Source organism: Micromys minutus (assembly GCF_963924665.1).
Source record: "Micromys minutus genome assembly, chromosome: 1".
Lineage (NCBI taxonomy): Eukaryota > Metazoa > Chordata > Mammalia > Rodentia > Muridae > Micromys > Micromys minutus.
In genome coordinates this window covers 217,917,113-217,936,096 of record NC_137969.1, presented here as the reverse complement: position 1 = coordinate 217,936,096, position 18,984 = coordinate 217,917,113, and the positions used below count along the sequence as shown (strand labels likewise).

The 18,984-nt window shown below is 39.0% G+C and overlaps 1 protein-coding gene across 1 annotated transcript in view; it reads right to left on the bottom strand.

The window, feature by feature from the left end:
- Positions 1-1,571: 1,571 nt before the first annotated feature.
- PPM1A (protein phosphatase, Mg2+/Mn2+ dependent 1A) overlaps positions 1,572-18,984 on the bottom strand; it is a 37,599-nt gene continuing 20,186 nt past the window's right edge. The window contains exons 2-6 of the mRNA XM_080926607.1: positions 11,942-12,795; positions 9,759-9,876; positions 5,757-5,865; positions 3,495-3,552; positions 1,572-2,644 (exon numbers count right to left, since the gene is read on the bottom strand). Coding sequence (XP_080782733.1) covers positions 2,615-2,644; positions 3,495-3,552; positions 5,757-5,865; positions 9,759-9,876; positions 11,942-12,775 — 1,149 coding nt within the window. The 5' untranslated portion in view covers positions 12,776-12,795 and the 3' untranslated portion in view covers positions 1,572-2,614. The remainder of the gene's footprint in view (positions 2,645-3,494; positions 3,553-5,756; positions 5,866-9,758; positions 9,877-11,941; positions 12,796-18,984) is intronic.

Genomic DNA, 18,984 nt, shown 5'->3' with positions numbered 1-18,984 from the left:
TGAAGATGAGATGAGACAGGGTCTCTGGAGCCCTGGCTGTCCTGGAGTCCACTACATAGACTATAAGACCACACTGGCCTCAAACTCAAGAGCTCCACCGGCCTCTGCCTTGGATGCCAGGATTAAAGGCCCATGCTCCCATTGCCCAGCTTATTTTAGGACTCCTTGTTCAAACAGTAAAAGACACAAAACTTTTAAGCAGTAAGTTAGCAAAAGCCTGTTATGCCGAATTGAATTTCTCACTGACATAAAAGTATACTCTGCATATTACATTACCATAATACAAGAACTTTTCTCCCCTCCACATTAAAAAAAAAAAAAAAAAAAAGGAAAAAAAAGAAGAAAAAAAGCAAAGCCCCCAAACCACTTCCAAAATATTTGAGGCATGTGTCCTGAGATGTTGGTTAACAGGAAAGAGGATGGGGTCAAGAATGAAGTGTACCAGGCAGCACAAGTGTCCCCTTCTCAAGTGTTACTTCCACCACGCCATCTCCCCAGGCAGTAGGCATACCCACTTCTGCGATGCACACCTCCTTCCTGTAGTTCTCTCTGCAAACTGTAGAGTGGAAAGATCTAGTCTTCTCCGGTCACAGCGGTTCTTCCTCCAACCTTCAGTGTCTACAGTGCCAGGACTATTCTAACTTCCTTTGTTCAAAGACTATGGTATCAGGGCTCTCTAACCAAGCTGCTCTAGTGTGACAGGCAGCTTTCCATCCTGTAAGCTTCAATTTCAAAAACTGAAAGTTTTCCAGTAGGGCCCAGGTTGCCTGTCAGGATCTCAGCCTAGCAGCCAGTCTGTGCTAGAAGCACGAATTTTCATAAAATGTACATTTACATCTCTGCAACGCCACAGCTTAGAACACTGCCTTACTCCCAGCTCTACCACAGGTTCAGACATTAAGCATTTATTGTAAGTTAAGTTTGGGATTGGTTCTATATTCTGGCTGTTATGAATTTCTAAATATAGAGTACTTCAGACTTTCTTCATTGATGCTGGACTAACATATCAATTAAATACATTTAAGTTACATTTATTCACCTCACAAGTAAGAGGGATACTGAACAGCCAGCTGGGATTGCAGCTACTGAAGTCTGCAACACTTCACAGTGCTTTCCTGTGTCCTCAAGGGTACATTGTCTTTAAAGCTGTATATTACAAACAAATAGAACAAAATGTATACTTTTATACACAAAGTTGCAGCTTTGTATTTGACGTTGTATTTTGATGTTTCCTATTGGGGACCTGACTATGACCGAATCAATGGCATGGTGATAATGTAACACACCACCTAAAGAGAGGAAGATACAGAACAGTAGTCTCTATAACGTGACAGACAGTAAAACTTACTCTTACATGCTTAATCAGAGGGGGTTAAGCCTAAATTAAATTAGGTTTTATATCTACAATTCCTTAAGCTTTGAAATTTATTTTTAAAGGCCAACAGCTAAATATTATCAACATGCTATACTTCAAATCACAAATATATCTTAACCTCTTAGATTCTAAAGACATGAATCAATTAAAAGTTACAGGCAAACACACATTCAACACACACACATCTACCACAGTGTTAGGATTGTCAAACTTTGACAATTATTTTAATTAATAGCAGGTAAATTCAAGCTGATGCACATCTTAATGGTAAGTAAGTAACCTGAAAGAAACCCATTTAAAACAGATTAGGAAACAGCAGACCAACCTTCCAATCCACCTGCACCTGGTTGGTAACACCTTTCCCTAGAGAAACATCCCATTTACCCCACATGGGGTTTGAAAGCCGGGATAAAAGAGGAATTACACATACATGATTAAATTTCTTGTTTGTTAAACCAAGCTTTATTGATAAAATGGAATTGGGAATATCTTACTAGGAACAGCAGCAGGCCCAGCCAATCATGACAGGAAAAAAATGTGGCAGTCCCTACTGTGGAGGAAGCTGCTGCTTACCAATCAGTAATTAAATTTAAAAACTCATAAAGAGGTGCAGAGAATCAAGGCATGTTAGCCCAAAATTGATAGATACTCTCATGAATAGACAGGATCAGCTGCAGTCCTCTTGGCTAGGAGGAGAGGACACCCTAGAGACAGGTGAGAAGGGGTGGCTGTGTCACAAGACAGTTTTCCATATACCCTGGATGCTTGGCTTTGGAAGCTTTCGGAACTCTCCGTAATCATGTGCACACGAGCATCTAGCTATGTGGCTGCTGCTGTCCCCGTCCCAGCCACGTCCGAATACAGCATGAGCATGTCTGTTGTGTCACACAAGCCACATTTCCTTTATCAGTGACAGTGATTTTAAAGCAGTTCATAATTAAATATGAGCACTTTGTACAAGGACAATTACACTTTACAAAAACCAAAATCATACAACAAAAATTGCTGGAGTCTGATTTACAACATGAATTACGGTTTGAAATCACGCTTACATAAGTCTCAAATTTACAATTAAAAAAAAATCCATTCTGGGCTAGCTGTTCCATCGCTGAAGCTGGCGTCCCTCACCCATGTCGGACCCTTCCTTAAAGTTGGTGACGGATGGATGTTAAAGGCTCGGCAAGGGTGAGCTGATTCTCCTTTGGAGGCGAAGGCGAATCCATGGCTAGAGGAGCAGCTTTACCACATATCATCAGTTGATGCAGAATCCTTCACATAGGAGAACAAACAGAACAAGGCATTAAAGGAAATCTTCAGTACTGGATGTATCACTTTCTGAATAATGCAGAAAGACAAGGCTTTGTAACACTGGTCTCTAGAGCTTACGTGGTTTATAAGTATGTATGTGCACGTGTGAAATACTAATATTTAATCTGTTTTGTTAAAGAAATAAAATCCCGTTTGGCTTGGCCCCACCCACCTACATTTTCCATAAACCAACAAATAAATAAACCCTTTGATTTTGATGGACAAATATATCATTAAACCAAAAAAAAAATTCTAAGTGTCACCTATGATATTTAAGAGTTCATTTTCATTTCATTAAATGGATTGCATTACAGGAGGAAAAGGCTGCAGTGAGCTTCACATACTGCAGAGCACGTGAGCAGATCTCAGTGAGTCCCAGTGAATGGTTAAGACCCCACACTCCATGCAAGGGGCATAGGCAGGGACTTCTCCAGTACTTTAGTGAGGGCTCTGCCCTGCCTCAGGACTTGTGGCAACAATATTTGTAAGTATAAGAACACATCATAGAGATTAACATTCAAATTTCTGCTGCTACTCCTCAAAACTCAGAATAAGCCAAGATTCTGAGCAAGAGATTCCTAACTTAAAAATGGTAAAGCAGGTCTCCTGGAGTTGATGGACTTAGAAATTGTCTTTGTCTGAGTGAGAGATGGCCACTCACCATGCTTATGACCCCAGCCACTGGGACTCTGCTATAAGCAGAGACCAGAGCCAGCACAGTTCACAGTACCCACTCGGGTGCTAGGACAGCTTCACAGGGAAGGGTGTGCACTGAGTAGGGGGAGGGGAGCAGAGCAAGAACGCTACTCACAGTGTCGTCGTTTTTGTAAGGGTTCAGTCTATTGTAAACGGCTTCAATTACATTCCGCCTAAATGTTAAAAACACCAAGTTAATCCTTCAGAAAGCAACCCCAACCTGGTGTTCATTAAAACTCCAAAAAAGAAAAAAAAAAGAAATCTTGCAGTTTGAGCACACTTAGTTTAGCCTCTGCTGTGAGCACCAAGCCTAAGATACCTGTGTCCTTGCGTCAGAGCAGAGGCGTGACTCTACAACAGAACAAATGTAACAGCCCACTGCTCTAGAGAACACTAGAGCAAAAAGCAGTTTAAAATACAAGTATTTATTTTAACAAACCACCAGCTGTACCCGTGTGTATGGAGGTCGGGTCAGTTTGCAGGAATCTGTTCCTCTATTTCTACTATCTAGGTTCCATGGGAAACGGCAGGCCACCAGGATTGGTGCAGGTGCCTTTACACAATTAAAAAAATAAAATAAAACAAAACAAAACAAAATACCCTGTCCCCCGATCTAGCCTAGGAAGTCAGCAGTTCAGCTGGCAAAATAGGTTTATCTCACAAGCAAAGAAGGCCTGCCCTGGGATCCCAGCATCACATGGCAGCCTGTACCTGTAACTTCAGCACTAGAGGAAAGGCAGAAACAAGTAGAGCCCTTACTGGTCAGTTAGCTGTTGAGTTCTGGTGTCAGTCAGTCCCAATGTCAAATATAAGCACAACAGCAAAAGAAGAGGTTGTCTGCCTTAAGTAACATCTGGCTTGCACGTACATGTACTCAAATACACACACACATATATATATGCACACGCACTAAAAAGTCTAGATGGTCCTACTTCAGTTTGAGCTACAAGTGTGCAACATCAATACCAGTCTAAAGACATGAGACCATAGTTTCAAAGTAGAAGCAACTTTAACATGTTATAGTAAAAGAATTCACCATGCATATTTTTTCTTTTTTTTAAAGATTTATTTATTTCATGTATGTGAGTACGCTGTAACTGTCTTTAGACACACCAGAAGAGGTCATTGGATCCCATTAGAGGTGGTTGTGAGCCACCATGTGGTTGCTGGGAATTGAACTCAGGACCTCTGGAAGAACAACAGTCAGTGCTCTTAATCACTGAGCCAGCTCTCCGGCCCTGGTCTTTGCTTTTTTAAAAAATCCCTTAGAAAAGAAAAGAAAGAAAGAAACAAGAAAGGAAGGAAGGAAGGAAGGAAGTACAAAAAACTAAAATGTTGAACACTTCCATGACAAATATAGGAATTAGTTTTTATTTTTATTTTATTTTAAAATCTGGCTATGTGTGGTAGGTAGTACAGGCCTATAATCTCAGCATGTTCAGCTGAAGCAAGATTACTTGAGTTAGGAGCAAGCCTGGACTATACATGGAGATCATATCTCAAAAAGAAAAAACAAAACCAAAAATAAGGACATCCCTTTAAACCTTAAATGACAAAGCACTTGCCTAGCATGAGACTTTAGGTTTATTCTTCAGTACCACAAAACAAACAGACAGACAGACAGACAGACAGACAGACACACACACACACACACACACACGCTATAGCCTCCACACTATATTTGACTGGAACCAATATAGACAGTCATAAAAGATGATCATAGAATAAAAAGTTATCAAAAAAAAAAAAAAAATCCAAGTTTGAATAAGGGCTTTTCCAATCCCTGGTGAAATGATCACAAGAACTATAGCTAAACCTGCAAACTACAGTAAATGAAAGAAACAACCAAAATACACCTTTGTGCCAAGCACTAAGTTAAGGGGGAAAAAAACCACCTTAAATTCCATAAAGTACATTGTTAACTTCAGATATAAAAGCTTAGTAGCGACTAATAATTAGTATAGATCTATGACGTGATAAGAAGGGAAAAAAGTGTCTACCCTTTCTGACAGTAAACACTAATCAACAATAAAATAACTGGAAAATACAGATACCTAGAAAACACTGCCCAAACTGAAGACAATTTTTAAAGTGTTAAGTTATACAAGAGTGACCACAAAACAAAGAAACAAAAAAAAGAAAGAAACCCACCACTGTTGCTACAGCTACTTACACTTCTATTTAAAATATTTTTCTCTATATCATCTCATTTATTTTTTGTCCACTAACGATGACCTCAGTACAATCATAAACAGTGCCATTTAAGCACTGATCTCAAACAAGCATGTTTCCTGACAGTGAAAATGCTTCACAGACATTAGGAGTAAACAGTTAGTTATCCATACAGAACAGCCAAGAGCGTGCACAACATACTCACTTGCTTGCCAATTCACCCCCTGGTGGGAGGCTGGGGATGTTCTCACTGGCTAACGTGCGCATCACATGGACTAAGTCAGGGACGCCTTCACCCTGCTTCTTTATGATTTCTGGGAATCAGAAGTACTTTTTTTGTAAGTGTTATCAAAACTCAATGTTTAAAATACTGAAACAAAAGCATCTTAGGTTATCACAGACAGTATTTACTTTTACTACACCTGAGATTTTCTAAACTAGTATAAAATTAATCACTTATCCTCAAAAATTAAAGAACAAAAATTTACTTCAGTGACAAAATGTGAAAAGAAAAAGTACTCCTAGCTACCTTGATCTGTTACAAATCAAGGACTTGTGTGTACAAATGGAGATTTTCTTTTTTGAGATGCTGACTAGTTACTGTTGAAGAGATCGACTCCTGTCCTTACACTGGATACAAGTTTTCTGTATGTTACCCAGGAAAATACATTGCACATATGAACATAAATAAACTCAAGACTTAAAAAAATTCCTTTAAATACAGGGCAATTTATATATTTGTCTCTACCATTTTAACCTGTTTTTATAGCTGCAACATGACTTAAACAGCATGCAAATTATATACTTGAGCATCACTGCAGATCAGTTCCCTCTAACATATCTTCAAATGATAGATATAAATACCATTCCTTTCACTTGTTATTTAAGCAAGGCTTTAAATGAAAAAGGTCTAAATTTTATGACAAAAATATTAAGAACAGAGAAGACTTAAAAAGCTGTACAGCTGCATTTAAAATTAGTTTCAAAGCATCCAGTTACTAGATGTGCACCGTAAGGAGACCTACAGATGCAGAGTCATTCCATCACAAAACATCCCACGTCGTAAACAGAGTCTTACCCCCGACTCCAAGCCAAGAACAAGGCATCATTGGAAACTTATCATATTTATACTCAGTGCATATTTCACCTACAGGTATTTGCAACTTATTTGTTTCTCCATATTTACATTAAATGGTATTTTCTTTGCTACTCAGACAAGAAATTTTAATTTTAGTTCTCCAAGTATAAACACTTCTGAAATTAACAATGCATATAAAATATTTTCATTCTCTGACCAAGCTTCTAAATTTTACTTCACACCATTAAAGGCATAAGTTAAGCAGACATCGCTACCCATAAAAATCTCTTTAAATGGTTTAAAATTTTCCTTCTAAAATAAAGGTCAAATTTTACCATCTATTATATTATTGTATGCCTTCTTTTCCTTAAAACAAAAGAAAACAAAACAAAGCAGACTTAAATCTGAACAAAAAGCAAAGATCTCAGATTTGGTTTGCCAAGTTCCTTTATTGTGTAATCTTTAACAGTTTGGCATATTGATTTTCTACATGGTTCTAGTGCTGAAAAGCTACTATACAAAAATAAAGGGATTTGATGCTTACCTAACCTACACAAGTTCACAATCTAAACTGTAACACACAACATGGTGTCTACTAAGCCAATACAATCATTTGGTTAGAGCTCTGGATACAAGAGAAGTGAACACTGATGGTAAATTCAACCATTGGTGGTTTCGGTTCTAAACAAAAACCCCCACTGTATTTGATGTAGCTTACATCTTCACTAAAATGTTAAGATGTTTTAACTAAAGAATACAGGAAAGTAAGTTACTCTAAGAATAATAAAACGTTAGAAACAATTAGAATCTCTGATGTGGGACAATCATTTAAACTTAACAAATTACACTATCCCTCTTCCTTTGGCCTCTAGAAAAGTACTGAATGAGAAGAAACTTATTCTAATTACTCTTGAACTATCCATTTTAACAGATGGTAAAAGACTGGGTACTTGTATTCATAAAGAATGTGTATGTCATGAATTTTCTTATGTTCCATGAACACAGACACAAACATAAGTGTTCCCTCCACATTAGCCATTTCCAGGGAGCCAGGTTAGCAGCAGTGGTGGGAAGGTCACACAGGTGACTGTGATCTTAGTGCCCAGGGACCACAAGCTCAGCAGCGCTTTGCTCACTAAGGAAGGGATCTTTACACGCGCTCCCTGCTCCCTACACTGAAGGCTGGACACAGGACAGAGGGAGCTTTATCCTTCCCAGTGCTGTAGACACAGAACCAAACAAAAATGTTGACAGCATATCAATGAGGCTTAGTAGACCTCTCCAGCTTAGTCAAGGGTGCATTTAAAAAAGGAAAGGGTATTTGGTGCCTGTTTTAGAAGCTGTGTATCTTCATTTAAGATAGACATCATTTACAGTGCCAAGTTACATTCTACGCCTTTAAATAGCAGCAGCTTTAACTAACATTATCTCCTCTCTAGTTGCATCTCATTGGAGTTAAAAATACCATACTTAATTTATGAAATATTACCTCCAATCAAATGGTAAAACATGAACGTAGCAAAAATATTGACTATTAATGTAAACTCTGCCCAGGTGGCAACTCTTACTTGATAGTATGAAATATAAATCTTAAAATAATAGTTATATGTAGTGAATGTTTGATAATTCCCCCCAAAAAACTGAACTTTAAAATAAAGCACGCTTAAAGAGAAAAATAGCAATTCATTCCTAAAACTGGATCTCACTTCATAGTAAAAATACTAACGTACTTATTATATCTTTATACCAGTAAAAACATATGCCTGGCTTAAAGTGCAAAACATCAACATGAACTTACCCTATACACATTTTTTGGCTTCATATTTTTCTAATGATCAGCAATTTAGATCTATCACTCTATAACATTCTAAGTATTTTTAACTTTACTGTTTTATCTACAAATAACATATTGAAATTATTTAAGATAGGAAAAATTACACGACCCTTAAAAATGGTGAGAAAAAAATGGATTGACTAGTTCACTCAACGAATGAAATGCTAAACAACACAAACACAGACAATACCATAAAAGGAGGGAGGGTAATCAGAACAAAACCTTCTCAGGTCTCTAGGAACACTACACCCTAAACCAAGCATGATTCCAACAGATTACAAATGAAATCAAGCAATTGAAAGGGAGAAAATAAAATTAAGAGGTACACTAATTTTAATAATGAAGACACAGTGAGATGCAATAACATGGTAGATCAATGCTTGCATGCCAATTATGGTATCAGAAGAGTCAAACACACTTTTTACAAGGAAGTGTTTCTGCTTATAGGGCCTGCATGATCTATGTGCTTATTGTATACGTCCATACAGTGAACCTAGTGTCTAAGGAGACAATGATTACGCTTATACTTAGTGATCAGCTTCAACGATTATGTAAGGGCTGAGGTGTGCCTCATAGGAGAATACTTCCCTTTTGTGCAAGACACCTTAGATTTGATCCCCAGTTCCACAACCAACAAACCCCACCAACAAAAGATTAATTTTTCCAAATATTCAGAAGCATTGTTTTTTGTTTTGTTTTGTTTTTTTTTTTTGAGACACAAACACTTTCCAGTTGTTCTAAAGTTATCTGCAGAGACATCAAAATCCCACTCCTGGGGTTGCAGGCTACTTTCTTGATTTCATCTGAGAATTCCTGCCAGGTCTGTGTTGTAAGCTCCAACAGCTCATGACTTAAGTAAGAGTAAAGCTGTGAACCAACAAAGTTTAAAAGCTGTGGAATCTGACAGTTCTTACTAACCATTTGACCTTCAAGTTCTCAAAACCAAAATCCAACCAACCAAACACAGGTAATTAATAATATTCCAGAGACTTGAAGTAAATGCACACATCTTTTCAGGAGAGGACACTCAAACAGGACAAATCAGGCTTTCCTGGCATGAAATTACTCATGCCAGTGAGATCAGCAATCTTGGAGCCATGCTTCAGTCACTTGGAAGGTTCCTAAGGATAGTGCACAGGGCCTGGGGCACACATCTAAATAAATGGTTACTACAGAACGTCCTTTCCACGTTTACACACTAAAAGCATGTAATGAACTAAAACCTTTCTAATCGTGAGACTCGTGTCGAAGGGTTTGTTTTAAAGAAAGCTACTTATTGTTTGTTAGTGATCCACCTTCCACTCTGCACTCCAGGTACTTGTCCAGCTCGGCCTCCTTCTTCACCGCTTCTGCCGAGACTTTAGGTGCATTTGGGAAACAGATCAAAATCACACTCATGTTGTCTCGACTTCCCTGGAAAAAAAGGTCAAAAAAATATTTGATTTTCCTTCTAGTTTTTTAAAACCTGACTATCTTTGTAACTTGTCAATTGTAACCACATTGTTTATTTGTAAGGAGAGAAACAGGCATACAAATGGGAGGTCAGGTGCCTCCCCAGAGGAACTGCTCAGTTACCTCCAATGTGGGAATATTCTTTGGTGGCCATTCTGCTTCAGGCAACCTACCACATGGGTATCATACAGCCATGCAAGCCAAGAAACGTGGCAGAGATTGTCAGTGCTGGTCTTTACAAATTTACACTTGTGTGTGGGTTAATGCATGCTTCTAAAGTACAAATACCCACTCAAAGGGAAAACTAGATCAAGTTTATTTTTCTTGAGTTTATTTCCCTCTCCCTTTCTTTTTTTCTTTCTCTCTTTCCCAAATCAGGGTTTCAACAGAGGCTTGGCTGTCTTGGAACTCACTCTGTAGACTAATGTAGCCTCAAACTCAGCAATCTGTCTACCTCTGCCTCGTGTTAAGATTAAAAGGTGTGCACCACCATGCCCAGCCCAATCGTTATAAATTTATAATCTATATTATATATAATTTATATAATATACTGACTTAATTTAGAAAGTGCCTCCGAATTATTCAAGTTGCTGAATGAGAATTTATAGCCTTCTTACACTGTCCTTGCTTTTAGTATTTAATTTAGCACTATGAAAAAATTGATTTTATGCATATTAAACAACAGATAATTCAAACAGTTTAATATAAAAAAGGCAGTCTCTTATGAGGGAAATTACGGACCTAGCGAAAGGCCGAGTCCTGCGCCGACGGGGCAGAGAGCAGGCGCAGCTTGCTGTTCTCAGTCTCGAGACTCAGCCGACAGCACAGACTCTACTGCCCTTCGAAAACTCACAGGCCGATGTTACGGAAACTTTACTTCTGGCAGAAGTGAGATTTTACACCGACTGATTGTGTGGATATATAAAGGTCTGTTTTTCAATAGTAAGTCATGGGACATCACTGACAAACCAGAACAATGTGGCGGAAACAGCAGGACGCTAAGTCAAGGATTTAAGTTGTGTAACATTGTAGAAGTGAATGTTGAGTTCTCCAGAAAAGTCAGAAGCATGTTTTGACTACAGATCTATTATCTACCAATCTAGAGTACACACACATACACACAAATCCTTGATAGTCCTGTAAGATAGATATTATCTATATCTTTATAGGTGGAGAGGTTGAGCAACTTGTTTAAGACTGAAAAGTACAAAAGTAACAACAGAGGTATGCCTTGATCCTAGGTCTACCTGACTCTTAAGTCCACAGAACCTTCTCTGGCTTCAGCTTATCTGTATAATAAAGGGAAGCAACCAGCTTATCTATGTCCCTGATTCTCTACTGGAGCTGCCTAACAGCCAGCAGCCCCCAGACAGGGTAATCCCTGTTCTGTTATATAACAATAAATGCTTACTCAAGTCATGGATTCTCGTAGTAAGTCCTTCTGACTCTACACCCAAGACTATGTATACTGCACCATACCCAATGTTTCTTGCAATCCTTTGTATGGACACCATACTTACTGAAACAGACTTCCAAAGCACTTCTAGAACTCACAGTACCGAGCTACAAATTTTCCTATCCTCTTTCTCATGCACATGTATAGAAACTTCTATCTCTAATATTCTTCTGGAGTACTAAAAAGCCTAAGTACTTGGGGGCTGGAGACATAGCTCAGCTAGAAGAGCACTGTTCTTCTAGGTCCTGAGTTCAAATTCCAGCAACCACATGGTGGTTCATAACTGTAATTCCTGTAATCTGATTCTCTGTGCGCATGAGAAGAGAATGAAACACACACACACACACACACACACACAAAATGTAACCATAATTAAGATCTAAGCATTTAGATACAACTCTTGCACACACGGTGCTAACTACCTAATTTCTAAAGCGTCCCTTTGCTTGTACAGTTGGTAAAGAATATCCTATATTTGTGTTAAAAAATTATTTTTGATAATCTCTAAGATGATTGAAGTAGAACAGTAACTAGTGGCATAAAGTTGGCTGAAGAAAAACGTCTGGCTACCTTATACAAACAGGTGTCGACGACTTCATTGCAAACTTTCTCAAGGTCATCAGTGACTTCAAGTCTGGATCTCACAAAGTCACAGAGCTCTTCGTTTCCCATGACGTCCCAGATGCCATCACATGCAAGAATGATGAACTGATCATCTTCTTCAGACCTTTCAATATCATGGACTTCGGGCTCTGGTGAGACAAGCTGCTCTGTGGGACCTTTTCCAAGGACACATTTGTAATCAAAATCCCCAAGGGCTCTTGATACAGCCAGAGAGCCATTGACACGCTGAATCATCACAGAGCCCCCTGCATTCTGAATTCGTTCTTTTTCCAGCGGATTACTTGGTTTATGGTCTTGTGTGAAGAAGTGAACTTTTCTATTCCTACAAAGTAAACCTCTCGAGTCTCCACAGTTAATGAAATAAGTATGTTGGGGAGAAATTAAGACACCCACAGCTGTTGACCCACTTCTATCTGCACCGTGTTTCTTCTCTGACATAACTCTCATGTGTTCATCAATCTCCAGAAAACCTGTTCTGATCCCATTCTTTACGTTTTCCACAGAAGGTGCTCCTGCAGACCCTTTGAAATCCTGGTTATTGGTGATGTGATCTAACAAGTGCTCACAGCAGTATTTGGCAACCTGAGAACCAGCATGCCCATCATATACAGCAAAGAATGACCACGTCTCAAGTCCACTTGGCAAACCGATCACAGCCGTATGCGCGTCCTCCATTTCAACTCGCCAACCTTGCATGCTGCTGAGGCCGTATCGCAGCCCATTCCCCTGCCCCTGGGCATTATGCTTTTCCATCTTTGGCTTGTCTAAAAATGCTCCCATTATGACTTGATCCTCTAGATCTGTAAAGGAAGAGAAGTAAGAAAGTCAGTAACTGTCTTTGAAACAAAACACATGTCCAACAGTCTTTATGCAGAGTCTATAAGATACAAGGAAGCTGAAAAAACACAGGCTATACCTGTGAGCATTGTGTTGCTGACTTGGAATGTGGAGACTAACAAGAAAGGGAAAGGCTTATACTTATAGCTCAACTAGATGAGCAGAGGGAACTAATCACCATAAAAGGAGAGCTTGTATGCCTATTGTGATACCAAGTAGACCCAGCAGTGATCATTAACTTACAGGAACCAGCAAGATTTCAGCATGCACTCAAGATGTGCACTCTTTTTTTTTTTCAGATTTATTTATTTATTATATATAAACACACTGTAGATGTCTTCAGACACACCAGAAAAGGGCATCAGATCTCATTACAGATGGTTGTGTATGAGCCACCATGTGGTTGCTGGGATTTGAACTCAGGACCTTTGGAAGAACCGTTGGAGCTCTTAACCACTGAGCCATCTCTCCAGCCCAAGATGTGCAGTCTTGCAATTACTTTTTGTCAATCAAGAAAATGACAAATTAATTCATAGAACATACAAGAATCTACTACCTCAGGTACCTTGGCTGAATACTCAGGAATTTTGAGAGTTTGGTTCCAAGCTATTTAGTTTTATTTCTACAATTAGAAACCTCTGTAAAAGCAAATAAAGCAATTGCTCACACTGGTCTAAATTTTCAGTATCTTTCTGTAAACCCTTGCAAATGTGTTCTCCTTAGCTGGAATGCCTGGTAAGCCTCTTTACTACCAGAAAAGCTATACCCGCATCTGTCCTTTGAAGTCTAGTTCAGATTCTACTTTCTTCATCAGACCTGTCAGGCTTTGAGTAGCCAGTCAGTTATTTTCAATTTTCAAGTTGCAATACATTAAATGACAAATTTTACTATACAGAATGTAACAAAGTTAATCTGATAATTAAACTAATAGTAATAACAAGTGTCATTATTAGCCAGACCTGGAATGGACTCACACAGGCAGACACAGAAGATTAAGATTTAGACTGGCCCTTACTCAAGCAACATTTTAGTAATGCAGACTTCAGTCCAAGTAATCAAATGAGTCACACACCAAAGGAAATCTTAAAATAGAATATAGTACTGAAGAGAGAAAGGAGGTTGAAGAACTGTATATAATAAAGGCAAAAGACAGTATCCAAGTTAATAAGCATGAAGTTCTGAAACTAGGGATTAAAGCAAAAGGAAATGATAAGCTCAGAGAGAATGGTATGGAAAACCCTTAGAAAAAATAAGGAATTTTGATTTGCAGCAATTAGCCCTCCCACCCTTTCCTTTTGCTGACCAACTCATGTACTGGGAGAGAAAACTAATCCCTCTGGACTTCAACTTGTATGTACACATAGACATGTACTGTAAAACCCAAAAGATTACATTTTAAAAATTTCCATGTGATTTATAAGGCACATCAAAGTTGCAAATCACTGGGGGTGGGGGAAGTCAGACAGATTGGTTACAAGTGAGGTCTGTGGTTCATGCCTATAATCCTCACCCCCTGCAAAAAAACACAGATGGGAAAAGAAGAGCCAAAGAGAAAAATACACTCTCAAATCTACTACTAGAAATAATAAGGAGGAAGTGCGTCTATCACTAGACGTGGGGGGGGGGGGGGATAAAACTCAAATTGAAGTTCATTTAAGAGACAAACCAACAAGGAAACTCAGGAACCACATACTGCTGCCTAAGATTTTCCCAACATCGAGCCCTGAAGAACACCAGCTCTGACATTAGACTGATAGCTTAAACTCCCAGCTTTAATAACAGTGTGACCACAGTAAGTATAAGGTCACTTGCTTTTCTGAATCATTCTCTTCATCTGTGCAATACGATAAGGTGTGTACCATCATGCTTGGTAAAAGTACTGCTCTTCCAGGATCCTTACAAGGAATAAATGCACACTGCAGTTAGCACCATGTACAGCACACTATATAAACACTTACTATAGTAGAGCTATTTATTATTATACAGTGTTTAGAGTAGTATTTTTCCACAAGAGGAAGAAATCAGCTGTAATGATGTTTCTCATGGACAACAGCTTTGTCTGCCACTTAGTAAAAAGCCTGAACATAATATACTTTTGGGGTGATGGTGGAAACTGAACTCAGAGACTCATGCTAGGTTAAGTATTCTACCAATAAGCTACACATTTATCCCTTATGTAATACACTTTAAAGCATACTTTAAACACATTAATAGTTAACAGGGGGGAAGGGGTCAATTTAAAAAAATGTCATTTCTTGCCTAGCTGACAATATCAAAGTTGGAAAGAATGTGAGGAAACAGAAACTTTACTGATTTCACTAACAGCAAAAGTGTGTGTGTGTGTGTGTGTGTGTGTGTGTGTATGTGTGTGTATACACATATATATGTATGTTAGCTCAATGATCCCAGTGACCTATTCCAGGGCAATGTGCTATTAATGACGAACAATGCGGAGGTTAGAGTCTGTCATGTATCTTACAAGCTGGAGTAAGGCAACAAAGGGTAGCAAATACTATTACTCCAAGTGAAGGTTCCACATGTACAATGTCATTAACATCAGGATTCTTATTCTAGTCAGTTAAAGAACTGGGAATACATCATCTTTAAAAAACTGTCTTGTCTGACAAGGATAATGTGTACAGTAACCATGACTAAGAGCTTTAATAGCAAACCTTGGAAATAACCTGCTCTGAAAAGGCAGAATTGATAGTAGGGGGACAGAGCACTTAACAACAGACATTTGATCCTATCAGACATATCCAACAAAAGGCAGTATCTTGTTGAGTAAAGCAGCAGAGCAATTCTATGTACACGTATTATAGCACATCAGTAAGGACAGTGGCTGCAAACTCCATGAGCACGGGGACTTTGTTCATTGTGTGCTCACTCCAGCACTCGGAGCCTAACAGCAGAAACTCAACAGCATATCACAGTATTAGTTTCTCTCTGGGAAGAAAAGAGACAGCATGGATTTGGGAAGCAAGTCTGGCTGTACTAGGGACAAGGGGGACTTGAATTGCTTCCTTTAAAGTATACTCAATTCTTCCAACAGTTGCCTCTACCAACAAGTCCAAAGAGAACTAAACCAAGTCATGTTTTAAAAGCACATGGGATTCTTTTAAAAAGTAACCTATAGTCCACACACTCACCTCTCAGCAACTAGACAAGATATTAGTGAGTTATTACAGGATTAGAAGTAACATGGTGCCAAGCAGTGGTTGCACATGCCTTTAATCCCAGCACATGGGAGGCAGAGTTTGAGGTCAGCCCAGTCTACAGTTGGTTCCAGGACAGCAAGTGCTACACAGAAAACCTAGTCATAAAAAAGCAAGACGCCCACTCCCCAAAGTAACATCTCATATCTATTGGGTGCGTGGGGGGGGGGTGCCAACTAAGTACTATTATTAAGTTTTATGAATGTATTAACATCTTTAAATCTTTATGCCAGTATTAGCATATTATATTCCTATCTTACTGAGCCACTAAATTATCTACTAAAGGCCAACAGCAACTTTCCTCATCTGGATGTTAATTCCCTTAGCTACTCTGCCTAGCTAGATGGATGTGTGACTCATGATTAAGATACTTGGATGACTAGACCAGCACCCTTCAAATTCCCTATCTGTACAATGGATATATCAATATTGACCTTCTGGATGATGTTGCAAATCAGTCAGAGACTCTGGCAAAATGACAGCTATTATATTCCTACTAAGAGGACACATCTAGATGTTGATGTTGCCTAACGGAGACCTTGTTCTACCCTTTCAAAACAAATGTAGGACTTATTTACCAGATACACATATGAAACTACCAAATAAATTAATTCCTCAAAACAAAAGTAGGCAACTCAAACATCTTACATCCTTTGAAAATTTACAGAAGCCTAGTAGAGTAGGCAACTATAAGCGACACAAAACTGTGAAGCTCATCATGTACCTGCCATGTCAGAAGGTCTTCCTGTTATACATACTGAAGGCTGAACAGTATTTTGCTTACTCCCAACTAGTAAATGAACAGGGGTGGGGATGGGAGGGTAAGCTGCAAGGAGTTCCATTAGGCCATGGACATTCGCTCAGACTTTGAGTTTCACAACTACTTGAGTACACACTGGGTATCATCACAAGTATTAGCAGCTGGTCTGAATTTCAAAACATAAAGTGCTATAATGAACATTGAGTCTTTTAAAACAAAACCAACCTCTAAACTGAAAACTTTTCACTCATTAAAGGTCAACCACTGCCTGATTTTTTTTTCCTGTGGTGCTAGGAACAAGACCAGGACCTGGAATATGACACGGTCTAACATCCTTACTTAATCCCTCTTCACTAAGCAAAGCTAATGTAATAATCCACTAGTCATGAGGCTTAGTCCACTAAGAACCAAACTGAATGGGAATTTTAACAACTTCCATATACTTTGCTGTTGACCTTATAAGAAGTGTAATAGCAAACATAGAAACAACTTGACTGCTCACTGAAAGGTAGAACAGACACTATTAATGCTATGCTATGCTGTGCTGTGCTGTGCTATACTGAAAATCCCTATGCAACCCCATATTAGCTCCTAAATAACAAAGTAGCACCCATTTTGGGTAATCTTAATGCTTATGTCAAGCCCTACTGGCTCCGAGCAGCAGTATTTAGGGTGGTATTTATGGTGGGGGTTGGTAAGATTCAAAGACATATTCAAATAACAAAAGATCACTGCTTAACTGACATTGTAACAGGAAAGATGTTGGGAACCAGAGGGCCTCTGGTAAGCATTAAAATAGACACAGTTATAAAAACGGGTATATCTGGAATAGATCTGCCTGAGAGATAGCAACCTAAAGGTGGAAAGAAAATTCAGAAGTGGACATAGTAAGAAGCATCTCAGGGGAGGGGGTGGGGGAAGGACACTAGCTAAAGGCAGACATAGGAAGCAATGCACAACATGGCAAATGTGAGTTATACAAAGGGAGATGCAAAACAGAAATGTACTAGTGCCATCAGATTTTCACATCTTACACAGCTCATCAGTGTTATGTGAACTTTGTCCTCAGAGGGTCAGCTGGCTTCTGGAGTGTATGCTGAATAGAATTAGGCAACACATGAACAGCTGCAGTTCAGTGAAGCAACACACACTGCTTACAGTTACAGCTCTGAAAAGGATAATTTAAACCACACAAAGCACCTTTAATTTCCCAAGCCATGATTAATTAAGGCAGCTACCTCACAGTTATCCATAGAAATAAAGAGAAAAGTACATAAAAACTGAAGCAAATTGCAAGTAAAGAGCATACGAGAAGAGAAATATAAGACAGAAACACATCTATATTTAAAATTGTAATTTTGATAAAAATACAGAAGCAAGCTGTCAAGGACTATGTCAGAAAGGAGAAGGCACAGGAAATAGAGGTAAGGCTGAGATAAGGATCCAGATGTCTAGACAGACAGACACTCCAGCTCTATACAGGCCATCGCATAGACATGGAGATGAAGGACCAGAGGCCTGTTAAAGACAATACGAAGTGCTCAAAGTTCTGAGAGAACAAATACAAAACCCAACTTCCTTCAGAGTCAACATTGTTCCCTGCCTACAAAGCCTGTATCATTTCCTAAATACCTATATTTCCAAGAGGGAAAAAAAATCTAAAATTATCAAGGAAAGGCCACCCCCCCACACACAAATGTGTAGCACCTTATACACAAAAGGCTGTTATCAAAAGTCAAAAAAGTAGACCTTATTAGCTACAAATCAGAACCTACCCATCAGACAGGATGACACTGAACAATGCTGTCATTTCTAAAAAGGCATACTGAAAATAGTTTTCTGGAAATGAGATGAAAACTAGTTGCAATGAGAATGACATAGGAGCAGTGGTCAGCAGATGGTCCTTTCTGAATTCATCCCGCCTCGCATACATCTTTTCTAATAGACTGTTTCTTGTCTATGGTAAACCCTCCTGTGAGAGCACTGGAGTTAAGTGTGTGTGCTATACCTTGAATGTGTGTGTCCAAGCCTTGAATGTGACATAAGTGCTACTCAAGTAACCACCAAAACCTCCTACTCTTCTGGCTGTCGGCCACCTTCCCGCTCTTCTGGCTGCCCTCCTGCTTCTCTTTTAATTGGTCTGAATTGGCCATGGTGCTCCAAGACACTTTACCTAA